At 49.5% G+C, this 21,305-nt stretch overlaps 1 protein-coding gene across 8 annotated transcripts in view; it reads right to left on the bottom strand.

Moving 5' to 3' along the window:
- Positions 1-11,060: 11,060 nt before the first annotated feature.
- Positions 11,061-21,305, bottom strand: part of rerea (arginine-glutamic acid dipeptide (RE) repeats a) — a 163,946-nt gene continuing 153,701 nt past the window's right edge. For 4 of the 8 annotated variants that reach the window (XM_034296121.1, XM_034296120.1, XM_034296126.1 and 1 more), the window contains 11 exons: positions 21,117-21,279; positions 20,805-20,897; positions 19,789-19,988; positions 19,000-19,161; positions 18,714-18,833; positions 17,108-18,603; positions 16,797-17,019; positions 15,704-16,427; positions 14,937-15,107; positions 14,648-14,816; positions 11,061-13,064 (listed from right to left, as the gene is read on the bottom strand). In XM_034296121.1, coding sequence (XP_034152012.1) covers positions 13,031-13,064; positions 14,648-14,816; positions 14,937-15,107; positions 15,704-16,427; positions 16,797-17,019; positions 17,108-18,603; positions 18,714-18,833; positions 19,000-19,161; positions 19,789-19,988; positions 20,805-20,897; positions 21,117-21,279 — 3,555 coding nt within the window. In that variant the 3' untranslated portion in view covers positions 11,061-13,030. Of the gene's footprint in view, positions 13,065-13,356; positions 13,423-14,647; positions 14,817-14,936; positions 15,108-15,703; positions 16,428-16,796; positions 17,020-17,107; positions 18,604-18,713; positions 18,834-18,999; positions 19,162-19,788; positions 19,989-20,804; positions 20,898-21,116; positions 21,280-21,305 lie in introns of all 8 variants that reach the window. The other 4 variants (XM_034296123.1, XM_034296124.1, XM_034296125.1 and 1 more) reach the window with 4 other exon arrangements.

Genomic DNA, 21,305 nt, shown 5'->3' with positions numbered 1-21,305 from the left:
ATATCCATCAGAGAGATAGCAGGAACAGCAGAGATAGCAGGAGTGGCCAAATCAAAAGTTTGGGACATTCAGAGAAAATCAGAACGCACTGGTGAGCTCTGCAACACAAAAAGGCCTGAACATCCACCAAAGACAACAGTGGTGGATGATCATAGGAACCTTTCCATTGTAAAGAAAAACCATTTCACAACATCCAGCCAAGTGAAGAACCCTCTCCAGGAGGCAGGCCTATCATTATCCAAGAAGAGATTTCTTCATAAGAGCAAATACAGAGGGTTCACCACAAGGTGCAAGCCTACCACATCTGTAAAACACGGTGGAGGCAGTGTGATGGCATGGACATGCATGACTTCCAATGGCACAGGATCACTAGTGTTTATTGATGACTTGACAGAAGACAGAAGCAACCGGATGAATTCAGAAGTGTATCGGGATATATTGTCTGCTCAGATTCAGCCAAATTCAGTGAAGTTGATTGGACGGCGCTTCACTTTACAGATGGACAATGACCCAAAACATACTGCGAAAGCAACCATGGGGTTTTTTAAGGCGAAGAAGTGGACTATTCTGCAATGGCCAAGTCAATCACCTGATCTCAACCCGATCGAGCATGCATTTTACTTGCTGAAGACAAAACCTATGACAGAAAAATCGATGAACAAACAACAACTGAAGACAGCTACTATAAAGGCCTGGCAAAGCATCACAGAGGAAACCCAGTGTTTGGTGATGTCCATGTGTTCCAGACTTCTAGCGGTTATTGCATGCAAACGATTCTCGACAAAGTATAAAAAATTTACATTTTATTAATCATTGTGTGAATTTGTCCAATTACATTTCAGCTCCTGAAATAAGGGGACTGTAGATAAAAATGGTTGCAAACGTTTCATATGATACTTTTGTTCAACCCCTTGAATGAAGTCTGCCCTTCAATTGCATCTCGGTTGTTTCATTTCAAATCCACTGGGGTGTACAGAGACACAATTATGAAAATTGTGTCAGTGTCCAAAAATGTCTGGACCTAAGTTTTGCCATTTCTACATACGTTCAATGGATCTGAGGGAAAACATCAGCTAATTTGGCAGCGATTGTTTCTTGTTGGTCATGTATTCATCATGCCTCCCTTTGTTCTAAGAAGAGCATATGCTGCAAGCCCTCTCCACAACAGCTGCTAAAGCCATTAAATCAGCAACCACGCAGCAGAGCCCCACCGAAGCCTGAGGGATGGAAAACACATCAGACAGTACACATATGACCTCCAGGTGGTGCTGTAGAGACATATGCAGAATAAGCATAGCTACAACACTGTTCCACAACAATTTCCCAGAACATTACACTGTTCCAGGACACGACACAGTTCCACAACACGACACTACTTCAAAACATTACACTGTTCCACAACACGACACAGTTCCACAACACGACACTACTTCAAAACATTACACTGTTCCACAACACGACACAGTTCCACAACACGACACTACTTCAAAACATTACACAGTTCCACAACACGACACTACTTCAAAACATTACACAGTTCCACAACACGACACTACTTCAAAACATTACACAGTTCCACAACACGACACTACTTCAAAACATTACACTGTTCCACATCACTACAATGCACCGCAACACAATACCCTTCAACAAAACAACACTGTTCCACAACAAAACACTGTTCCACAACACAACAATTTTCAACAACACCACACTGTTCCACAACACAAAAAACATTTCGCAACATTACAGTGCTCCACAACACAACACTATTCCAACAACACAACAATATGCTTCTATGCAACACTGTTACACAAAACAACACAAGGCTGTTCAACAACCCAACACTAGTCTATTGATTTCCAGGCGTCACGGCTCCTGACACAGGCAGTTAATGGTCCGTGGTGTGGGCAGTGGGCAGAACCCTGTGGCTGTTCACTGGTAGCTATAATCCCATTGCCGGAGAGAGCTCAATGTAGCGCAAATTCAGATCACAGAGAGAGACCACACTCACTGAAGGGAGAGAACCTCCAGAGATGAAAGCCTGAGTGAGGGAAAGCCGGGCAATTTGTTGCTCAGCCCATGGAGGAGAGGGAAATAGCCCAGGAGGGGAGAGTTTGGTGAAAATAGCGACTAAGGCTGTTCTGTGATATGGCACTCGGGGACATGTCCGCTTAAAGCTGTGTTGCGTAAAGGCCTGGAAATTATTTCTGGTCAGGGATTCAATCCCACTCACCCCTGTGGACAGTTAAGCCTTAAAAGAAATGTTTGCAAGTTCATAGGGATCGCTCCAGGTGAGTCCTGCCAGTTGTGGTCCATTGAAATGACCTTCATGCATGTCCTAAAGCACAGTATCAGGATTATATAACAAATATATCTAATCGGTAATTCAAAATTTTTATTGAAATCCTACCCACATTGCAGTTCCTCCAAAGTTCAATGTTAATAATTGATAAGATATATTTGTATTTTAGTACTTGGGTACTGTACAAAGACTAACAACTACTACCAGACTGGTCTTACTGTATAAAACCTACAACTACTACCAGACTGGTCTTGGTACTGTATATAAACCTACAACAACTACCAGACTGGTCTTGGTACTGTATAAAACCTACAACTACTACCAGACTGGTCTTGGTACTGTATAAAACCTACAACTACTACCAGACTGGTCTTGGTACTGTATAAAACCTACAACTACTACCAGACTGGTCTTGGTACTGTACAAACCCTACAACTACTACCAGACTGGTCTTGGTACTGTATAAAACCCTACAACTACTACCAGACTGGTCTTGTTACTGTATAAAACCCTACATGTAAGGGATAGGATAGGGAAGGGATACCCAGATGTGTTTTATGTTTTCATAATTAGAAGTCTGTGGGCATGGGAAGATTATAATAAAGGCACTGTGTGAATATTACCATGGTGAATTTGAACGATTCCACTCTCAGTTATAGTAAGAATAAAGTACTGGCCCATTACAATGTAATTACTGTGAACAAATGCAGAACATCAGGCTGTAGGGAAGCTAGAAGGGGAGGGAAATCTAGAAGGAATACTATTGACATTGGATCTTCAGTGAGATACAATGATCACCCAAGATGAAGTACAGTAGAGGAACATCCAGGGCCAAACATTGTGGTATTTTTTCACCTCCAGCCATCCTCTTCTAGGTCTCACTCTCCCTTGTTCCAAGGTGAAAGAGGCGGCGTCTGGGAGCAGCATGCACTTAAACCTCTTGTTTGGCTGTCATGTCCCCCAGGCGATGCTTGACACACACGTTCACTTACATTACACCTCAAAGGCCTCTAACGCACTCGCTTGCATCTGCCAGCAAGTTTATCACCTGGCGGCTGCTGCAGAGCTGCTCTGTTCCTGCGACAAGCAGAAGATGAATACTGTGGTGAAGGTGAGCAGAACCCCCCCCCCCCCCAACACACACACACAAGTCGATCCCGTTTGGTCCAATGGCGCGGCGGTAGGTGGGGCTGAGCACGCAGGCATGCCTATTAGTCATGAGCGGGCGGCCATTACAGATACACGCAAAGTCAGGTAACCCTGGTGTCCACTGGCCTCAGAGGCAATATGCCGCCCACCCATCTGTACAACCCCCCAAAAACACACAAACACACATCTATGCCCCCTTCCCCACAAACAAACAAACTGCCTGGCACAGCTGAAGACTCACTAGGCCAGAACCCTGGGAAATAACCTCATAGACCCTGGGAAATAACCTCATAGTCCCTGGGTAATATCCACATAGACCCTGGGAAATAACCTCATAGACGCTGGGTAATAGCATCATAGACTCTGGGTAATATCCACATATACCCTGGGAAATAACCTCATAGACGCTGGGTAATATCCTCATTGACCCTGGGTAATAGCCTCATAGTCCCAGGGTAATAGCCTCATAAACCTTGGGTAATAGCATCATAGACTCTGGGTAATATCCACATATACCCTGGGAAATAACCTCATAGACGCTGGGTAATATCCTCATTGACCCTGGGTAATAGCATCATAGACTCTGGGTAATATCCACATATACCCTGGGAAATAACCTCATAGACGCTGGGTAATATCCTCATTGACCCTGGGTAATAGCCTCATAGTCCCAGGGTAATAGCCTCATAAACCTTGGGTAATAGCCTCATAGACCCTGGGTAATAGCCTCCTCTGAGAGTATGTTGAATTTTGAGAATGTTGGACTGGCCTGAAACCATGTGTTTCAGTAGGGTACATGATGTAAAAATACTTTGCAGTAGATACATTCTCAACCTGTTACTAATACTGTGTTTGACCCCCTTTCGCCTTCAGAACTGCCTTAATTCTATGTGGCATTGATTCAACAAGGTGCTGAAAGCATTCTTTAGAAATGTTGGCCCATATTGATAGGATAGCATCTTGCAGTTAATGGAGATTTGTGGGATGCACATCCAGGGCATGAAGCTCCCGTTTCACCACATCCCAAAGATGCTCTATTGGGTTGAGATCTGGTGACTGTGGGGGCCATTTCAGTACAGTGAACTCATTGTCATGTCAAGAAACCAATTGGAAATGATTCGAGCTTTGTGACATGGTGCATTATCCTGCTGGAAGTAGCCATCAGAGGATGGGTACGTGGTGGTCATAAAAGGATGGACATGGTCAGAAACAATGCTCAGGTAGGCCGTGGCATTTAAACAATGCCCAATTGGCACTAAGGGGCCTAAAGTGTGCCAAGAAAACATCCCCCACACCATTACACCACCCCCACCAGCCTGCACAGTGGTAACAAGACATGATGGATTCATGTTCTCATTCTGTTTAAGCCAAATTCTGACTCTACCATCTGAATGTCTCAACAGAAATCCAGACTCATCAGACCAGGCAACATTCTTCTAGTCTTCAACTGTCCAATTTTGGTGAGCTTGTGCAAATTGTAGCCTCCTTTTCCTATTTGCAGTGGAGATGAGTGGTACCCGGTGGGGTCTTCTGCTGTTGTAGCCCATCCGCCTCAAGGTTGTGCGTGTTGTGGCTTCACAAATGCTTTTCTGCATACCTCGGTTGTAAGGAGTGGTTATTTCAGTCAAAGTTGCTCTTCTATCAGCTTGAATCAGTCGGCCCATTCTCCTCTGACCTTTAGCATCAACAAGGCATTTTCGCCCACAGGACTGCCGCATACTGGATGTTTGTCCCTTTTCACACCGTTCTTTGTAAACCCTAGAAATGGTTGTGCGTGAAAATCCCAGTAACTGAGCAGATTGTGAAATACTCAGACCTGCCCGTCTGGCACCATCAACCATGCCACGCTCAAAATTGCTTAAATCACCTTTCTTTCCTATTCAGACATTCAGTTTGGAGTTCAGGAGATTGTCTTGACCAGGACCACACCCCTAAATGTATTGAAGCAACTGTCATGTGATCGGTTGATTAGATAATTGCATTAATGAGAAATTGAACAGGTGTTCCTAATAATCCTTTAGGTGAGTGTAAAGCACTGCGGTAAACAGAGAAACTAGCTGAGGATTTCTTTCATGCTAGCAGGCAGCCATATTAGCCACATGAGCTCCAGACAGGCGACGTCTAACTCAACTGCTGAGGAGAAGCCAAATCCTATGAGATCAATCTTTGATTCCAGTCGTTTCCTCGACTCTGTTGCCAGTGGATCATTTCTGCATGTCCAGCCTGGTCTCACTGGAATACGTGAACTATTTCACAAAAAACTTTGACAACCGAATTCCTAAGATATATTATGTTAAGTGATAGTAACGTTTGAAGCATGAATCATTGGAGTACGTAAACTATTTTATCACAATCTTTGACAACCAAATTCGTAATATATATTACTTTAAGTGATAGTAACATTGTGAGTAGTAAACACTGGAATACATAAACTATTTAACGAAAAAAGATGTCGTGTTGTAACCAAGGTCGTTAAAATACGTTATAAGTGATTTTTTAACTATAACCCGAAACTAAACCCTAACCCCAGTGCTGTGATACCTAACGTTAACTCTAATGTTAAAATGAATTCATTACATATTGTAGTGACCATGGTAAGACCATTGCTTGTTCACCATCCTTTTAAACCAGGCCTAGAATATCTCTAGGTCTGGGGAATACCTATAGGATTTTTGTTGGAAAAGGGTTGGAATTAACGTTTTTGTCAGTAACGTCTCAAAACACGTTAACCCATTCAAATTCATTGCTCGCGCTAGCGCCTCAAAACATTTTAACCCAGTCAAATGCATTGCTTGGGAGGGGCTTATACAGGTGCTCGTGAGAATAATGCCTTCACTGTTACAGTAGCCAGCTAAGAGAAGATGGCAGCAAAACCGTTAAATAAAACCCCATTGAAATCTGTGGATGTATGTCGTGTTTGTGGGGAACCATATCAGTCTTTGAAAAACAAACCTTTTCCTAGGTAAATCACGGTTATTGTGGCCAGACGGTAACGCTCAATGATGGGTTTTCTAAAGCGGTATGAGACTCCTGTCGCAGTGACCACAGCCCCCGCCCCTTAAACAGCCAATGGACGATTTGCAGTGACATCTCAGTAGGAAACCTCACTGAAGGCGCTCCACAGGGCATCTACAGGTTTCAGGAAGTTAAATGGTCCACTGTGTAGCTAGCTAAATTACCTAGCTTGGTACTAAATTACCTAGCTTGGTACTAAATTACCTAGCTTGGTACTAGAACAATCATGTTGGGAGAAAAGCAGCCAACCACCACAAGTGTCTTGCTGACATCTAACATTCTGAATGAATCCAATGTGTTCACACACCAAACATCATTTTTTGCATCACCTCTTTATAAAAGGACAAAATAAGACAAGTTATGATTCTAAGGTCTTTTATTTAGATCAATTAATTAAAACATCCTGGCTCTAATGGTGAGCATGGGCGAGACGGGCGAGAGAAGCAAAATTGAAGAGGCGCCGCCGTCTTTCTGCTGCTGTGTGGAATTCAGTGTTGACACTAACAAAGTTCAGTCTGCAAGCGTCGGCTACTCGGGTGGAAACACTTCTAACAAGATGACGTCATTCATTCCAAAACTGCACTACTAACTAAGCCCACTAACCGCGATACGTACCGAACCGTGGGTCCACTGTTCTGTTGCATCCCAAGTACCCACTACCCCATACTGTACCCCCAACCCCTCATACCGTACCCGCGACCCCCCCCCCCCCCAGCACACACTTTACCCGCGAACCCCACCATCTCCCCCCCCCCCCCCCCCCCCACTGTGAAACTCCCCGGAACTGTAGCTGAACAGGGCAACGCAGAGGGAATGTCACGTAACCCCAGACACACTGTACACGTATGCAGAAAGAAAGCACAGGGAGAAGCATCCACAAAACCCCAGTTGCTGCCTATAAGGCCGTGCAGAATCAGACCTGAGGCAGCAGAACGTTAGTGGCTGTCCACCAGCAGGCCAGCTGCATGTTTTATGGCATTACATTATAGAGGCCAGCAGCATGAACTACACCCCAGGAACAACTGGCTCTAGTTTCCCCAACCAAGTTAGCAGCCAAATGGCACCCTGGTCACTAAGTAGAGCACTCCACTTGACAGAGTCCTGGTTGGTAGTAGTACACTTTAGGGACACAGCCCAAATCTAGGCCAGGAGCCAGGCCTTCCAGGGTCAATAAATCAGGGAAACCAAATCTACTTGAAGGCACCAAGTCCCGGGATATTACTGAATGTTCTGCAGAGAAGGATGGAGAGAAAACAGAGAGACAGAGGGAAAGATTGGAAGTGAGACGTAAAGAGTGATAGAAAAAGGCACGCGAATGAGCCACGCATGTGCTGAGATTGTGGCGGGAGTCGCCAAGCTCCCGGACACTGTGTGTCAGCCTAAGAGTGCACTCTCCTTTTGTGTGTGTGTGTGTGCGTGTTTTCCGCGGATGGTGAGGAATGTTTTGCGCAGGCCAGCTGGGGCGGGTGTGTTGGCCTGCCTGCCTGCCGGTCGGTCGGTGCAGACAGGGAAATCCAGATCAGCTGCAGAAGGAATGTGGGGAACAGGATTAGAACTGAGGTGCAAGAGTAGCTGCCTTCTGTGAGGGCAGAGAGAGACACGAACAAAGACACACAGGGACGGAGACACACAGAAACACAGGGACGGAAACACAGGGATGGAGACACAGGAACAGAAACACAGGGATGGAGACACAGGGACAGAAACACAGGGATGGAGACACAGGGACAGAAACACAGGGACGGAGACACAGGGACAGAAACACAGGGACGGAGACACACGGAAACACAGGGACGGAGACACACGGAAACACAGGGAAACACAGGGACGGAAACACAGGGACAGAAACACAGGGATGGAGACACACGGACAGAAACACAGGGATGGAGACACACGGACAGAAACACAGGGATGGAGACACACGGAAACACAGGGATGGAGACACACGGAAACACAAGGACGGAGACACAGGGAAACACAGGGACGGAGACACAGGGAAACACAGGGACGGAGACACAGGGAAACACAGGGATGGAGACACAGGGAAACACAGGGATGGAGACACAGGGAAACACAGGGATGGAGACACAGGGAAACACAGGGATGGAGACACACGGAAACACAGGGATGTAGATAATGGGAGAGGAAAAACAGGCTGACGGATAAACAGATGCACTGGCAAAGACAGACCGGAAACCGGAGGCACTTAAAAATATGTGTAGCTGAGTGAGTGACAGAGAAACCCATTACTGTGATGAGGTGATTGGAGAGGTTGTCTCCAAATGGCCATCCAAGTGAACAAACAGATGTAGAATAAATGACAAATTCCCTATCTATTACGATGAGCAACCATAACCAGAGCTCCTCTGATGAAATCACACTTAAGTGTGTCTAACTGGGATTGATGGGGATACAGTCTACATACATTTACACAGGAAGCTCAATTCTGATATTAGTACTACTAATAACACATGAGTACAACTAATAACGCTAAGATGAATACTACTAATAACACTAACATGAGTACAACTAATAACACTAACATGAGTACAACTAATAACACTAACATGAATACTACTAATAACACTAACATGAATACTACTAATAACACTAACATGAGTACAACTAATAACACTAACATGAGTACAACTAATAACACTAACATGAGTACAACTAATAACACTAACATGAGTACTACTAATAACAATAACATGAGTACAACTAATAACACTAACATGAGTACAACTAATAACACTAAGATGAGTACAACTAATAACACTAAGATGAATACTACTAATAACACTAACATGAGTACTACTAATAACACTAACATGAGTACTACTAATAACAATAACATGAGTACAACTAATAACACTAACATGAGTACTACTAATAACACTAACATGAGTACTACTAATAACACTAAGATGAGTACTACTAATAACACTAACATGAGTACTACTAATAACACTAAGATGAGTACTACTAATAACACTAACATGAGTACTACTAATAACACTAACATGAGTACTACTAATAACACTAACATGAGTACTACTAATAACACTAACATGAGTACTACTAACATTAGTAGTAATACTAATAAGTGTCTCAGAGCAGGAGTGGCTCAACTGGGCCTCTAAGATTATAAAAAAAAAACAGGCTGCCCCTTCAAGTAACACATTACTTTAAACCTCGCTGAGCCACTCAACACAGCTGCAGAACTCCTCCTCTACCAGGGTTTTAGGAACATGATGCCAGGCCCACCACCCCGCATCAGGGCAGCCAGTCGACTACCTGCCGGAAGCAACCTCACCTGTCTTCCAACTGAACGAGCTAAAGGCATGTAGCACAGTCCCCACACTGACACACACCGTAACAATCAGCGAGCCACTGGTACGTAAAGAGGGAGAGGCGGCCGCCGGGGACGAGGATGAAGGCACCGAGGGGAGGATAGGGGGAGGATGTAGGGAGACGAAGATGACGAGGAGGGAGAGCAGGAGAGGAATGAGGGAGGCTGGTGGGTGAGGGATGAGGCCGTCGTCCTGTAACACATTTCAAATCAGACAGACAACAGCATCCTCTTACATATCCAGTGTTCATACAGGATGGCTTCCTGCGCCGAGCCGTCTAGGTTGTCAGGCCTGAAGGGTACACCAGCAGATTGTGAGGAGGATGTGATTTGCTTTGACACAAGTCACAGCGACACACACACACACACACACACACACACACGGAAGGAGATCAATTATTCAGCCAGCCAGAGCTGAGCCCTCATCTCCCTGCGGTGCGCTGTGGGGAGGCGCAGAGCTGAACAACAAACCATCACAAGCCTCCCCCCAGCCGTCGCTGACTGGTTACATGACTGCCCGGGGAGGGGGTGGGAGACAGGCAGGGGAGGGGGTGGGGGACAGGCAGGGGAGGGGGGACAGGGAGGGGAGGGGGTGGGGGACAGGGAGGGGAGGGGGTGGGCGACAGGGAGGGGAGGGGGTGGGGGACAGGCAAGGGAGGGGGTGGGGGACAGGCAAGGGAGGGGGTGGGGGACAGGCAGGGGAGGGGGTGTGGGACAGGCAGGGGAGGGGGGACAGGGAGGGGGTGGGGGACATGGAGGGGAGGGGGTGGGGGACAGGGAGGGGAGGGGGACATGGAGGGGAGGGGGACATGGAGGGGAGGGGGTGGGGGACAGGGAGGGGATGGGGTGGGCGACAGGAGCGTCTCGGGGAAACCAGATTTCAGAGGACAGGGCATCTTTTCTAGCCTGGTGAATCGGGATTGAACTCTGGGTAATGTTCCTCTTGTGTCTCAGGTGAAATTCCATTCAACGCGTGGATGTGTCTGGATTCATCATGCAGGTTCATGTCTGCAGAAGCTTTAGAGGAACAAAAGCTCTGACTCAAAATGACAGCCGCGGTCCATGGCTGAATCATGCCGTCACACATGGCTGCTTTGTCACATTCTCAGGGCCGAATGACAGCCTGTCTATTGACGACACCACATGCACAGCTCTGTGGTCATCTGTTCATCTGGCAACTCGATGTGGGAGCGGGAAATAAATACTCTGGAAATTTAAAGAAAACCAGTCGAACCTGTCTTGTGGTGTAACTCAGTCGTTTATTTTAATTCCACACATTTTTCAAAAATATTACAAAATACTCAAATGGAGAGAGAACACAGGACTCACAATTTTTCTTATTATTTCTACTTTTGTTTACACATGTCGTCATCCCAATGGTGACTGCTAATATATACAATAAGCTTCAAGATACCAGTTATATATATAAATCTCAGCCGGTCAGAATGTGTATACATTCTCCCATTGCCACATGGAAACGAGAAGCTAAACCACTGACGACAACACTTAACATCCAAGGGTTTGGCGGAGGAGGAGTAACAGAGGGAGGGGCGGGACTAAAAGGCAGGAACCAGAGAGGATATCAGGAAGAGAACATGAGAGTAAAGATGGAGCATGGAAGTGATGACACAAACCGAGCACGCGCACAAGCACGCGTTCATGGTGGGAGAAAAGGAGCAGCCTAAACACAGGCTGACAAGACAGGTGGGTCTAACAGGAAAGGTGAGGCTGTATTTTGGTATGACAGGTGAACAGAAAGGAACACTTCTAACAGTCAATGGCATACAGTACACCCCCCCACCCCTTACCGACACCCTGGGTGGGGTCTCTGCAGACAGAGGAACCCTGGCGTAGGAACCCCACCAGCGTGCCTCGGACCCGGAGCTTTCTCCTCCCGCTAGCCGGGTAGTTGGCATCACAGTGACAAACGGCACAGCACTGAGGACCGCCTACCGGGGGAGGAGCCTGAGGACCGCCTACCGGGGGGAGGAGCCTGAGGACCGCCTACCGGGGGGAGGAGCCTGAGGACCGCCTACCGGGGGGAGGAGCCTGAGGACCGCCTACCGGGGGGAGGAGCCCAGGTGTAGCAGCTAGGAAACAAACCGGGGTCAGAATCCTCCGGCATCTAGAAAGCCCCTCGTCTATACATCCACAACACATTTAACAATTTAAAAGGCGTGCTGTCGGGTCTGTTCTGTCGACATACCAAAATACACTTTGCAGCAATGGAAGTCGAATCATTTAAAACCCTAAATTAAAACGAGAACCGGGCTCACATTTTCTCCAGTCTAAGGTGTTGGAGTGTTGTAATCTGCCTGATCTGTCAAACCAATTTAAAAGCGTAGGAGGACTGTTAGGCCTTTCGTTGATTGAAAGAATAAAAGGTGTCTAATTCAGAGTTCAACAGAACAGGGCCGTAGACTGGAGGTGGATAATAAACAAAGGTGGAGGAAAAAATGTATGGAATAGTGTGTTTGTGTGTGTAATTCCACAGATCATTTGGCGGTAGCGCATATCACCTCAAAAACCACCGCTGCCCCCCCCCCCAACCCCCCCCCCCTGTGAAACAAGGCGTAATGCTTCAGAACAGTAACATATCGAAGGTTTATAAATGACTGGGTTTGGAGTCACACCTAGTAACAATAATAATTATTATAATAATTATATGTATATATATACTATTTACAGACTCAAAAACACCACACTGCTGCTTTTCGTTAAAATTATGAAAACCTCCAACGATGTATTAAAATAAGATAGCACTTTGTTTGTTAATCTTTCCGTGGGTATAATGTCCAGACCACTGGGGTCCTCGTCCTCTCCATCGATAAGCACAGTGACAAAGTGTCTTGTATTTCTAGCACCTACAAAAAACGGTGGGGAAGCTTTAGAGTAGTTTTCATGCAGGAGAGTCACATTCCGTTGTGAGGGCGCTGTCACTACTTCAAGGCTATTATAGTTATACCAAACAAAGTCCTTTTCAATGTTCTTGGAAAAATAAAAATAAGCTAACGTCCCCCGTGGACAGGAAAGGAGAGGAATTCTCTGCTCGTCCACCTTTTGGTTCTCCCTAACTGGAAGTGGTCAGAGGAGCGGGAGGTCAAGTTCCTCTGATTGACAGACTCCTGTGTGACAACTTCCTGTTCCTGTGAGTGTACTTCCTGTGGCGTATGCAACTTCCTGCGTGTCTCTGCGTCCCCATTGGTTGGTTACAGTTGTTTGTCACTTTCTTTCTTCAGGCGGCTAAAACACAAACAAACACACAACCCGTCAATGTCCCAACTCTTAGGAAACTAGTCCAATAAGAAACAAGAAAATGCCGCCAAGGTTTATCTGCCTTAATGAAAATCATCAACAAAGTAACATTTCTATGAAACATGATGCATTTGAAAATATCTCTATATTTTGTCAATGTTCATCTTGTCAATCTTCCCACTCTTATATACATGTCAAATCATTACATCCCAATGGGCCCCTCACTCTGCCCTTACAAAGAGAAGAGCACAGTTATTTCTTAAGGTAAAACATCACTTGCCATCAGCTTTTTCTGTAAAAGGAGTCAATTTCTGGAACTGCAGATCACTTGAAACGTCTGCATGATCTTACAGAAATCACACAAATGGAAATGAAAATCTGATTTTAATAAACAACAGGAATGTATAACCACAGAACCAATTAATCCATTTTGTGTTATGTTTATTTCTTAATGACATTATCTCCAAAGACAATCTGGGGCCGAGGATGGTCTTTGCCTCATCTGTGAGTGCGTGTTAACAAGTGAGTGTTCAGAGAATGCGTGTGTGTGTCTGTTTCAGTTTGTGTGGGTATCCCAGAGAGTGTGTGTACTTCCGTGTGTGTGTGTATGTACTTCCGTGTGTGTGTGTACTTCCGTGTGTGTTTGTGTGTGTACTTCCGTGTGTGTGTGTGTGTGTGTGTACTTCCGTGTGTGTGTGTGTGTGTACTTCCGTGTGTGTGTGTGTGTGTACTTGTGTGTGTGTGTGTACTTCCGTGTGTGTGTGTGTGTGTGTGTGTGTGTACTTCCGTGTGTGTGTGTGTGTGTACTTGTGTGTGTACTTGTGTGTGTGTGCATGTGTGGGTACTTCTGTGCGTGTGTACTTCTGTGCGTGTGTGTGGGTACTTCCGTGCGTGTGTGTGGGTACTTCTGTGCGTGTGTGTGGGTACTTCTGTGCGTGTGTGTGGGTACTTCTGTGCGTGTGTGTGGGTACTTCCGTGCGTGTGTGTGGGTACTTCCGTGCGTGTGTGTGGGTACTTCCGTGCGTGTGTGTGTGTACTTCCGTGCGTGTGTGTGTGTACTTCTGTGCGTGTGTGTGTGTACTTCTGTGCGTGTGTGTGTGTACTTCTGTGCGTGTGTGTGTGTACTTCCGTGCGTGTGTGTGTGTACTTCCGTGCGTGTGTGTGTGTACTTCTGTGCGTGTGTGTGTGTACTTCTGTGCGTGTGTGTGTGTACTTCTGTGCGTGTGTGTGTGTACTTCCGTGCGTGTGTGTGTGTACTTCCGTGCGTGTGTGTGTGTACTTCTGTGCGTGTGTGTGTGTACTTCTGTGCGTGTGTGTGTGTACTTCTGTGCGTGTGTGTGTGTACTTCCGTGCGTGTGTGTGTGTACTTCTGTGCGTGTGTGTGTGTGTACTTCTGTGCGTGTGTGTGTGTGTACTTCTGTGCGTGTGTGTGTGTGTACTTCCGTGCGTGTGTGTGGGTACTTCTGTGCGTGTGTGTGGGTACTTCTGTGCGTGTGTGTGGGTACTTCTGTGCGTGTGTGTGGGTACTTCTGTGCGTGTGTGTGTGTACTTCTGTGCGTGTCTTCTCTGACCTGTAGTAGTCCTCTTGGCCAGGCAGGGGGCCTCCATGCATGTGATGGTGTCCATGTAGCCACTGTTGCTCCATTGCCAGCCTCTGCAGCTCAGCAGACTGGGCGTGCATCGCCTGGAGCTGGTGGGCTGCAGACATCTGGGGGGGGAGGTCCCGGGGGTACGGTGTCCCTGGGAGGACAAACACAGCGGAACGTCAGAGTGGGACAGCTCATCTAGAACGTGGCCGTACTCAGCTGTGTTTCTGACATCTTCTCAGACTGACAAAAATTAGGTAAAAGCTGACAGTACCGAAAACGGGATGGCGCAGCATCTCGTGTTCATGCGGGTTCTGTCCGAGGAGCGGGTTGGGGATGGCGCCGGGCGGGTAGGGGAAACGGGCTAGGTGGGGGCCGCCTGCCAGGGGGTCAACGAGGGGGTGTCCCCCCGAACCTGGAGGACAAACGAGACATTCACCACCACCTTCTCATGGTCAGTATCTGCTTGGACAGGGTACACTCAGAAACACACCATCACATTACACCTTATGCATACAGAAGAGGCCATTACAACAGACTAGAAGTGACCACCTGCTTAGATCAACAGATGGTTCCAGTGTGCTGTGCTCACGGCTGTCTGAAACACGTCAGCCAATACAAAGGTCAATGAACTAACGTGAACCCACAACCTACCAGACTCTGGATAGGAGCGTCTGTAGGATGTAAAGTACACCAGCAAGTAGCTTTGTTATTTTATATTATATATGTATTACAGGTGATAATGTATTATTGATGTTCTCTTCCACTAGAGGTGATGATAATGTAGTATTGATGGTAGCCTTTACTACAGATGACAATGTAATATTAATGGTATCCTATTAATATTGGACAAGCACACTGACGAGAAGTTAATATTGGTGTTCAGGTGGGACAGTGTCTCCCCTTGATGATAATGTAATATTGGTGTTCAGGTGGGACAGTGTCTCCCCTTGATGATAATGTAGTATTGGTGTTCAGGTGGGACAGTGTCTCCCCTTGAGGATAATGTAGTATTGGTGTTCAGGCGGGTCAGTGTCTCACCTTGATGCAGGGGGTCCTGCTGGTGTAGGTGTAGGTGCGAGTGGATGTGGGAGTGCTGGTGGTGGTGCGGCGTGACGTTGAACATCTGGAGCCTGGCGATGGGGTCGTTGGCCACGGCAGCCATCCTCTCCGCGTGCAGCCGCTCCGCTGCCAGCCGCTCAGGGTAGCTCATGTCCGGCCTGAGCTGGGGCCCAGCGGCCAGCGCCAGCCGTTCCCGCTCCAGGGGGTTGAGACCCGGGTGGAAGGAGGCAAAGGGGTGGGGCCCGGCCATGGGGGGCAGGGATATTGCCCCGTGCCGGGCGAAGTGCTCCATGGGGTTGGCAGAGGGATGCATGCCCTCCAACTCAGGTGGTTTGTGTTCAAATCCAGGCTTCATCCGCTCCCTCAACTCCCTCTCCCGGATCTCGCGCTCCCTCATCTCGCGCTCCCGCAGCTCGCGCTCCCGCATCCCAGGGTCGGCGTTGTAGAGGCCAGGCATGTGATAGGCCATGAGGGGGTCGTTGGGGTTGAGGGAAACGAAGAAGGGGTGGTTCCTGTTGGTGGGGGACATGACATGGGGCCGGGCGTACTCGCTGAGGGTGCGCAGGGCGGGCGTGTCCGGGCCGATGTAGGGGGGCACGGCGGCGATGGTGGTGGGGGGGCCGTCGAAGGGGGGGCGCATGTGGACCGAACCACCCATCTGGGCATCAACCATTCGACTGTCATGACCCGAACTGGAGGCTTTCTGTAGTCGTAGAGATGGGGACAAGTCAGCAAGAGGGAAAAAAACTACCCCAGGACGTTATAACAGTTAATAAAGAGGATATGAGAGGGCAGTAACACTGTTATAACAGTTACTAAAGAGGACAAGACAGGGCCGTAATATTTTTATAACGGATAAGGAGGTTAAAATAAACTGTAAAATGGTCGGAACTGTTTTTAAGCATGAAACATTTAATAACATGCAGGAAGTGTTAATAACATCCAGGAAGTGTTAATAACATACAGGAAGTGTTAATAACATCCAGGAAGTGTTAATAACATACAGGGAGTTTAATAATAATAATAAAACACCAAATGTTAAGTTGGAGACAAAGTCGTCCTAAACACTCACCGCAGCTCTTTCCTGTTCCCGCTCCCGTTCTCTTTCCCTCTCTCGTTCCTTCTCCTTCTCCCGCTCTTTCTCCTTCTCCTCCCGCGCTTTCTGCTCCGCTTCTCTCTTGACGCGCTCCAGGGCCTCCTCCCGCTTCTTGGCCAGTTTAGAGGCAGCCAGCGGTGTGAAGTAGAAATCCGTTCTGGCACAGGTGTTGTAACCGCGGTCCAGGTGTTTGTAGAACCTACACGATGACGGGAACACACAGGTCGTCACGACACCAGACCCGACACCATTCATTAGACCTCAGGTGTGTGTGTGTGATGTCATACCGTGCTGACTGGCTGGCGTGGCTGGGCGTGTTGACGATGGTAGGCTCCGGGGAGGGACTTCGTGGAGGGGGCGGGGGGCTCTCCGGCTCGTCTGACTCGTCGAGAGGCTCTTCCTTGATGTGTACCGGGGGGAGGGCGGGTCCTGGGCAGGCGGAGCCCACCGAGGGCGGGAGGGGCATGGCGATAGAGGAGGAGGAAGAGCAGGAAGGCTGGAGGCCTGGCGGTAGACTGGAGGACGATGGGGGAGGACCGCTGGGGGAGGGCAGGACAGGGGCGAAGGGGTGAGGAGGGAAGGAGGGCGGTTGGGAGGCGTTGGGGTGAGAGGACGGTGAGGCTCCGGAGGGGGGGAGGTGGGGAGGGTGGTGCTGGCTGCCTCTCTCCCTTTCTGAGAGGGGGAGGCTTTGGGACTGGGTGAGGACAGGGGGCTGGGCGGGGGGAGGCAGGAGCTGAGCCCCTGGGCCCTGGGGCATGAGCTGGAGGGGGGGAGGGTGCGCTGGGGGAGGGTGGTGAGTGGACAGGGACGACAGGGGCTTGAGGGCAGGTGGAGGGGGCAGGTTGGAGGGCATTTGGGGGAAAGGCGGCGCTGAGAGGTGTGGGGGGCCGTGCTTGTGGGACTGAGTGTCGCGGCCGGGCATGTGGGGGATGGGGGTGGTGGGTGGGGGCTTGATATGGGGCACCGACATGGAGGGGGCGGAGGGCAGGGGCTGCTCGCGGGGAGGCTGACTGGACCCCTGGGACAACAGCTGGGCCTGGCTGGGGGGCGTGTGGGACCTGTGGGGCGGCTGCTGCGACTGGCTGAGAGGCAACGGAGAGGGCGGGACCTGAGACTGAGGGACCAACGGGAAACCCTGAGGGGGCAGCGCGTGGGACAGGTGGGAGGGGCCCGCCTGGAGTGGGTGTGGCATCGAGGGCCGGGGCAGCGGCCCGTGGAGTGAGCCCGGTAGCAACTGGGAAGAGCCGGCAGGCCCTGGGGGCGGAGCCTGAGACATGCCCTGCAGAGGTGAATGAGGCAAGGGGGAGGGCAGCCTCTGGGGGTGGAGGGGGCGGTCTCTCTCCGCTGATTGGATGAGAGACAGAGGGCCGGCCTGCTGGTGCATGGAAGGTGGGAGCGGCAGCGTGAGGGAGGTGGGGGGCGTGGAGGGAGACAGGGCCCTGGGGACCAGCGAGGGGGCGGAGCTGGGGGGCAGTGGGGGCGTGGTGGAGCGACCGCTGGAGGTCCCCGGCTGACAGGACTGGATGACTGGAGGATGGAGGGCCTGCCCCTGTCTCTCCCCCTCCCTCTCCCTCTCCTGTCTCTGCAGGAGGAGCAGCTGCTGCTGGGCCGAGGAGTCCGAGTCGCTCTCCCCGTCGCGGGGGGAGGGGATGGAGGGTGAGGAGCTGCGGTTGTCCTGGTCGATGTCTTTGGCGTCACTGCTACACTCCTCGTTGACGCTACGCCCGTCTGAGCTCTCGCCCTCCCCCTCGCATTCTGACGGCGAGTCGGGTCGGCCCAGGTCCTGGGGGGCAAGGAGACAGGGTCAGGGGGCGCTTGGTGTCGGGACTATAACATGAAGGCTCTTCACATCGCCTCCCAGTAGAGGAGCCACTCAGACCAGGAGCCACTCACCTGAGTCTTGGACTTTTTGGCGCTGGTCCTGGTGTCGGCCTCCTCCGTGTCCGAGGCTCCAACCTTCTCCCTCTGTCGTTTGACGCTCTTTATAGGGGACGGAACCTCCTCCTTGATCTTCTAGTGAAAAATCAATCAATCCACCAATAGAACCATGTCATCTTCAACCAATCACATGTTGTCTGAAGTAGGGGCGGGGCTACGAGACAATACTAGCTAGCAATCCTGTGTGTGTGTGTGTGTGTGTGTGTGTGCGTGCGCGCGCGCGTGAGTGTGTGCACGCTACCTTGCTAGGTTTCTTCATGGGGTCTATCTTGCTGTCGGTGCTGTCGGTGGACGCGGCAGAGGGGGAGGTCCGGCCACCTGACCGCATGTCCTCATTGGTGGGAGACGCTCGTCCATCTGGGCTGGCTGTCTGCTTCTTACGGCCACTACGGAGCGTCGACATCTGAGACGGACACGCCCACACACAGACACGCACGCACGCACAGACAGACAAAAAAGGTAAGAAATCAAGCAGTGGATTATGGTCAAAGTGTGAGAAAGAGGGACAGGGAGGTGAAGGAAGAGGGAGGGACAGGGAGGTGAAGGAAGAGGGAGGGACAGGGAGGTGAAGGAAGAGGGAGGGACAGGGAGGTGAAGGAAGAGGGAGGGACAGGGAGGTGAAGGAAGAGGGAGGGACAGGGAGGTGAAGGAGGAGGGAGGGACAGGGAGGTGAAGGAAGAGGGAGGGACAGGGAGGTGAAGGAAGAAGGAGGGACAGGGAGGTGAAGGAAGAAGGAGGGACAGGGAGGTGAAGGAAGAAGGAGGGACAGGGAGGTGAAGGAAGAATGAGGGACAGGGAGGTGAAGGAAGAAGGAGGGACAGGGAGGTGAAGGAAGAGGGAGGGACAGGGAGGTGAAGGAAGAGGGAGGGACAGGGAGGTGAAGGAAGAAGGAGGGACAGGGAGGTGAAGGAAGAGGGAGGGACAGGGAGGTGAAGGAAGAGGGAGGGACAGGGAGGTGAAGGAAGAGGGAGGGACAGGGAGGTGAAGGAAGAGGGAGGGACAGGGAGGTGAAGTAAGCTTGGGCTCATACCGATCCTCGGTTGCGTCGGGTCCTCATGCTGTGTTTACCACTGAGTCCATCCTCGTCCTCTTTCACGGGTTTGAACATGAACGGGGGCGGGTCCACGGGCTTCTCGATGGGGGGCAGCTCGCCGTACTTCTTGAAGTGGATTCGACAATCAGTGCACAGCAGAATGTTCTCACGGGCTCCGTGGTGCCAATCCTTAGAGGCTGAGGCAGACAAAGGCAGGATTCACACACACAACCACAGCAGGGTGGAACCCCATCACCCCTCAGTCAGAGGGAGGAGAGACAGCAGGGTGGAGGCACCTTAAGTTTTATAACAAGCCACCTATTTCTCTGTTTTATAACTACCTAACACCGTGATGTATAACTACCTACCTCTAATTTATAACTAGCTAACACCGTGATGTATAACTACCTACCTGTAATTTATAACTACCTAACACCGTGATGTATAACTACCTACCTCTAATTTATAACTACCTACCTCTAATTTATAACTAGCTAACACCGTGATGTATAACTACCTACCTCTAATTTATAACTAGCTAACACCGTGATTTATAACTACCTACCTCCAATTTATAACTACCTACCTCTAATTTAGAACTAGCTAACACTGTGATGTATAACTACCTACCTCTAATTTATAACTACCAACCTCTAATTTAAAACTACCTAACACCGTGATTTACAACTACCTACCTCTAATTTATAACTACCTAACACCGTGATTTATAACTACCTAACACCGTGATTTATAACTACCTAACACCGTGATTTATAACTACCTAACACCATGATTTATAACTACCTACCTCTAATTTATAACTACCTAACACTGTGATTTATAACTACCTACCTCTTTAAAACTATCTCTATGTGTGAACCAGCTGTTCACTGTGTTAGGTGGAATTCATATTGGTCATCATGAAGACTGTCCCCCGTCCCCATTCAACAACTACCCCACCCCCTGTCCACCTCGCACCCCCCCCCCACCCCACGCCCGTTCCCCCGGCGTACCTGTGGTAAAACAGTGACGACAGGCGTATCCCTTCAGCTCCTGTTCACTGTCTTCACTGTCAAAGTCGTCTTCACTGGCGGAGCTGAGGTCCACTGGAGGAAAGAGAGAGAACCGTCAAAACCAACCAGTGAACCGTTCACCAGCCAAACCACTGTACTGCTGCCACAACCACACTGGATGGGGCCCGAATGGTGAATGCACAGCCAGTGGAAGAGCTCTATCCTCTCTAGGTTCATGCCTTCGCAGTCTGAGTGCAACGTTCCCATAGGCTCCTTTGGACGAGTCACAATTGAATTTGATTGGCTACTCACAGAACTCGGAGGAGGGGGGTCTGGACGGGGTGTTGACCGGGGTGGAGGCGGTGCGGGTCTTGATGCGTCGGAACACAGGCTGGCGGCGATGCCGGCGGTGGGCCCTGGAAGACGCCGCCTCGGGGGTCTTCTTCCAGTAGTAGTAGAACGTTATTAACTCGCCCTGGAGAGGAGAAACGCCATGAGGAT

The sequence above is a fragment of the Esox lucius genome, chromosome 12 (genome assembly GCF_011004845.1).
Source record: "Esox lucius isolate fEsoLuc1 chromosome 12, fEsoLuc1.pri, whole genome shotgun sequence".
NCBI classification, from domain to species: domain Eukaryota; kingdom Metazoa; phylum Chordata; class Actinopteri; order Esociformes; family Esocidae; genus Esox; species Esox lucius.
The sequence above is the reverse complement of the archived record's forward strand: the minus strand, read 5'-3'. Positions and strand labels throughout refer to the sequence as shown.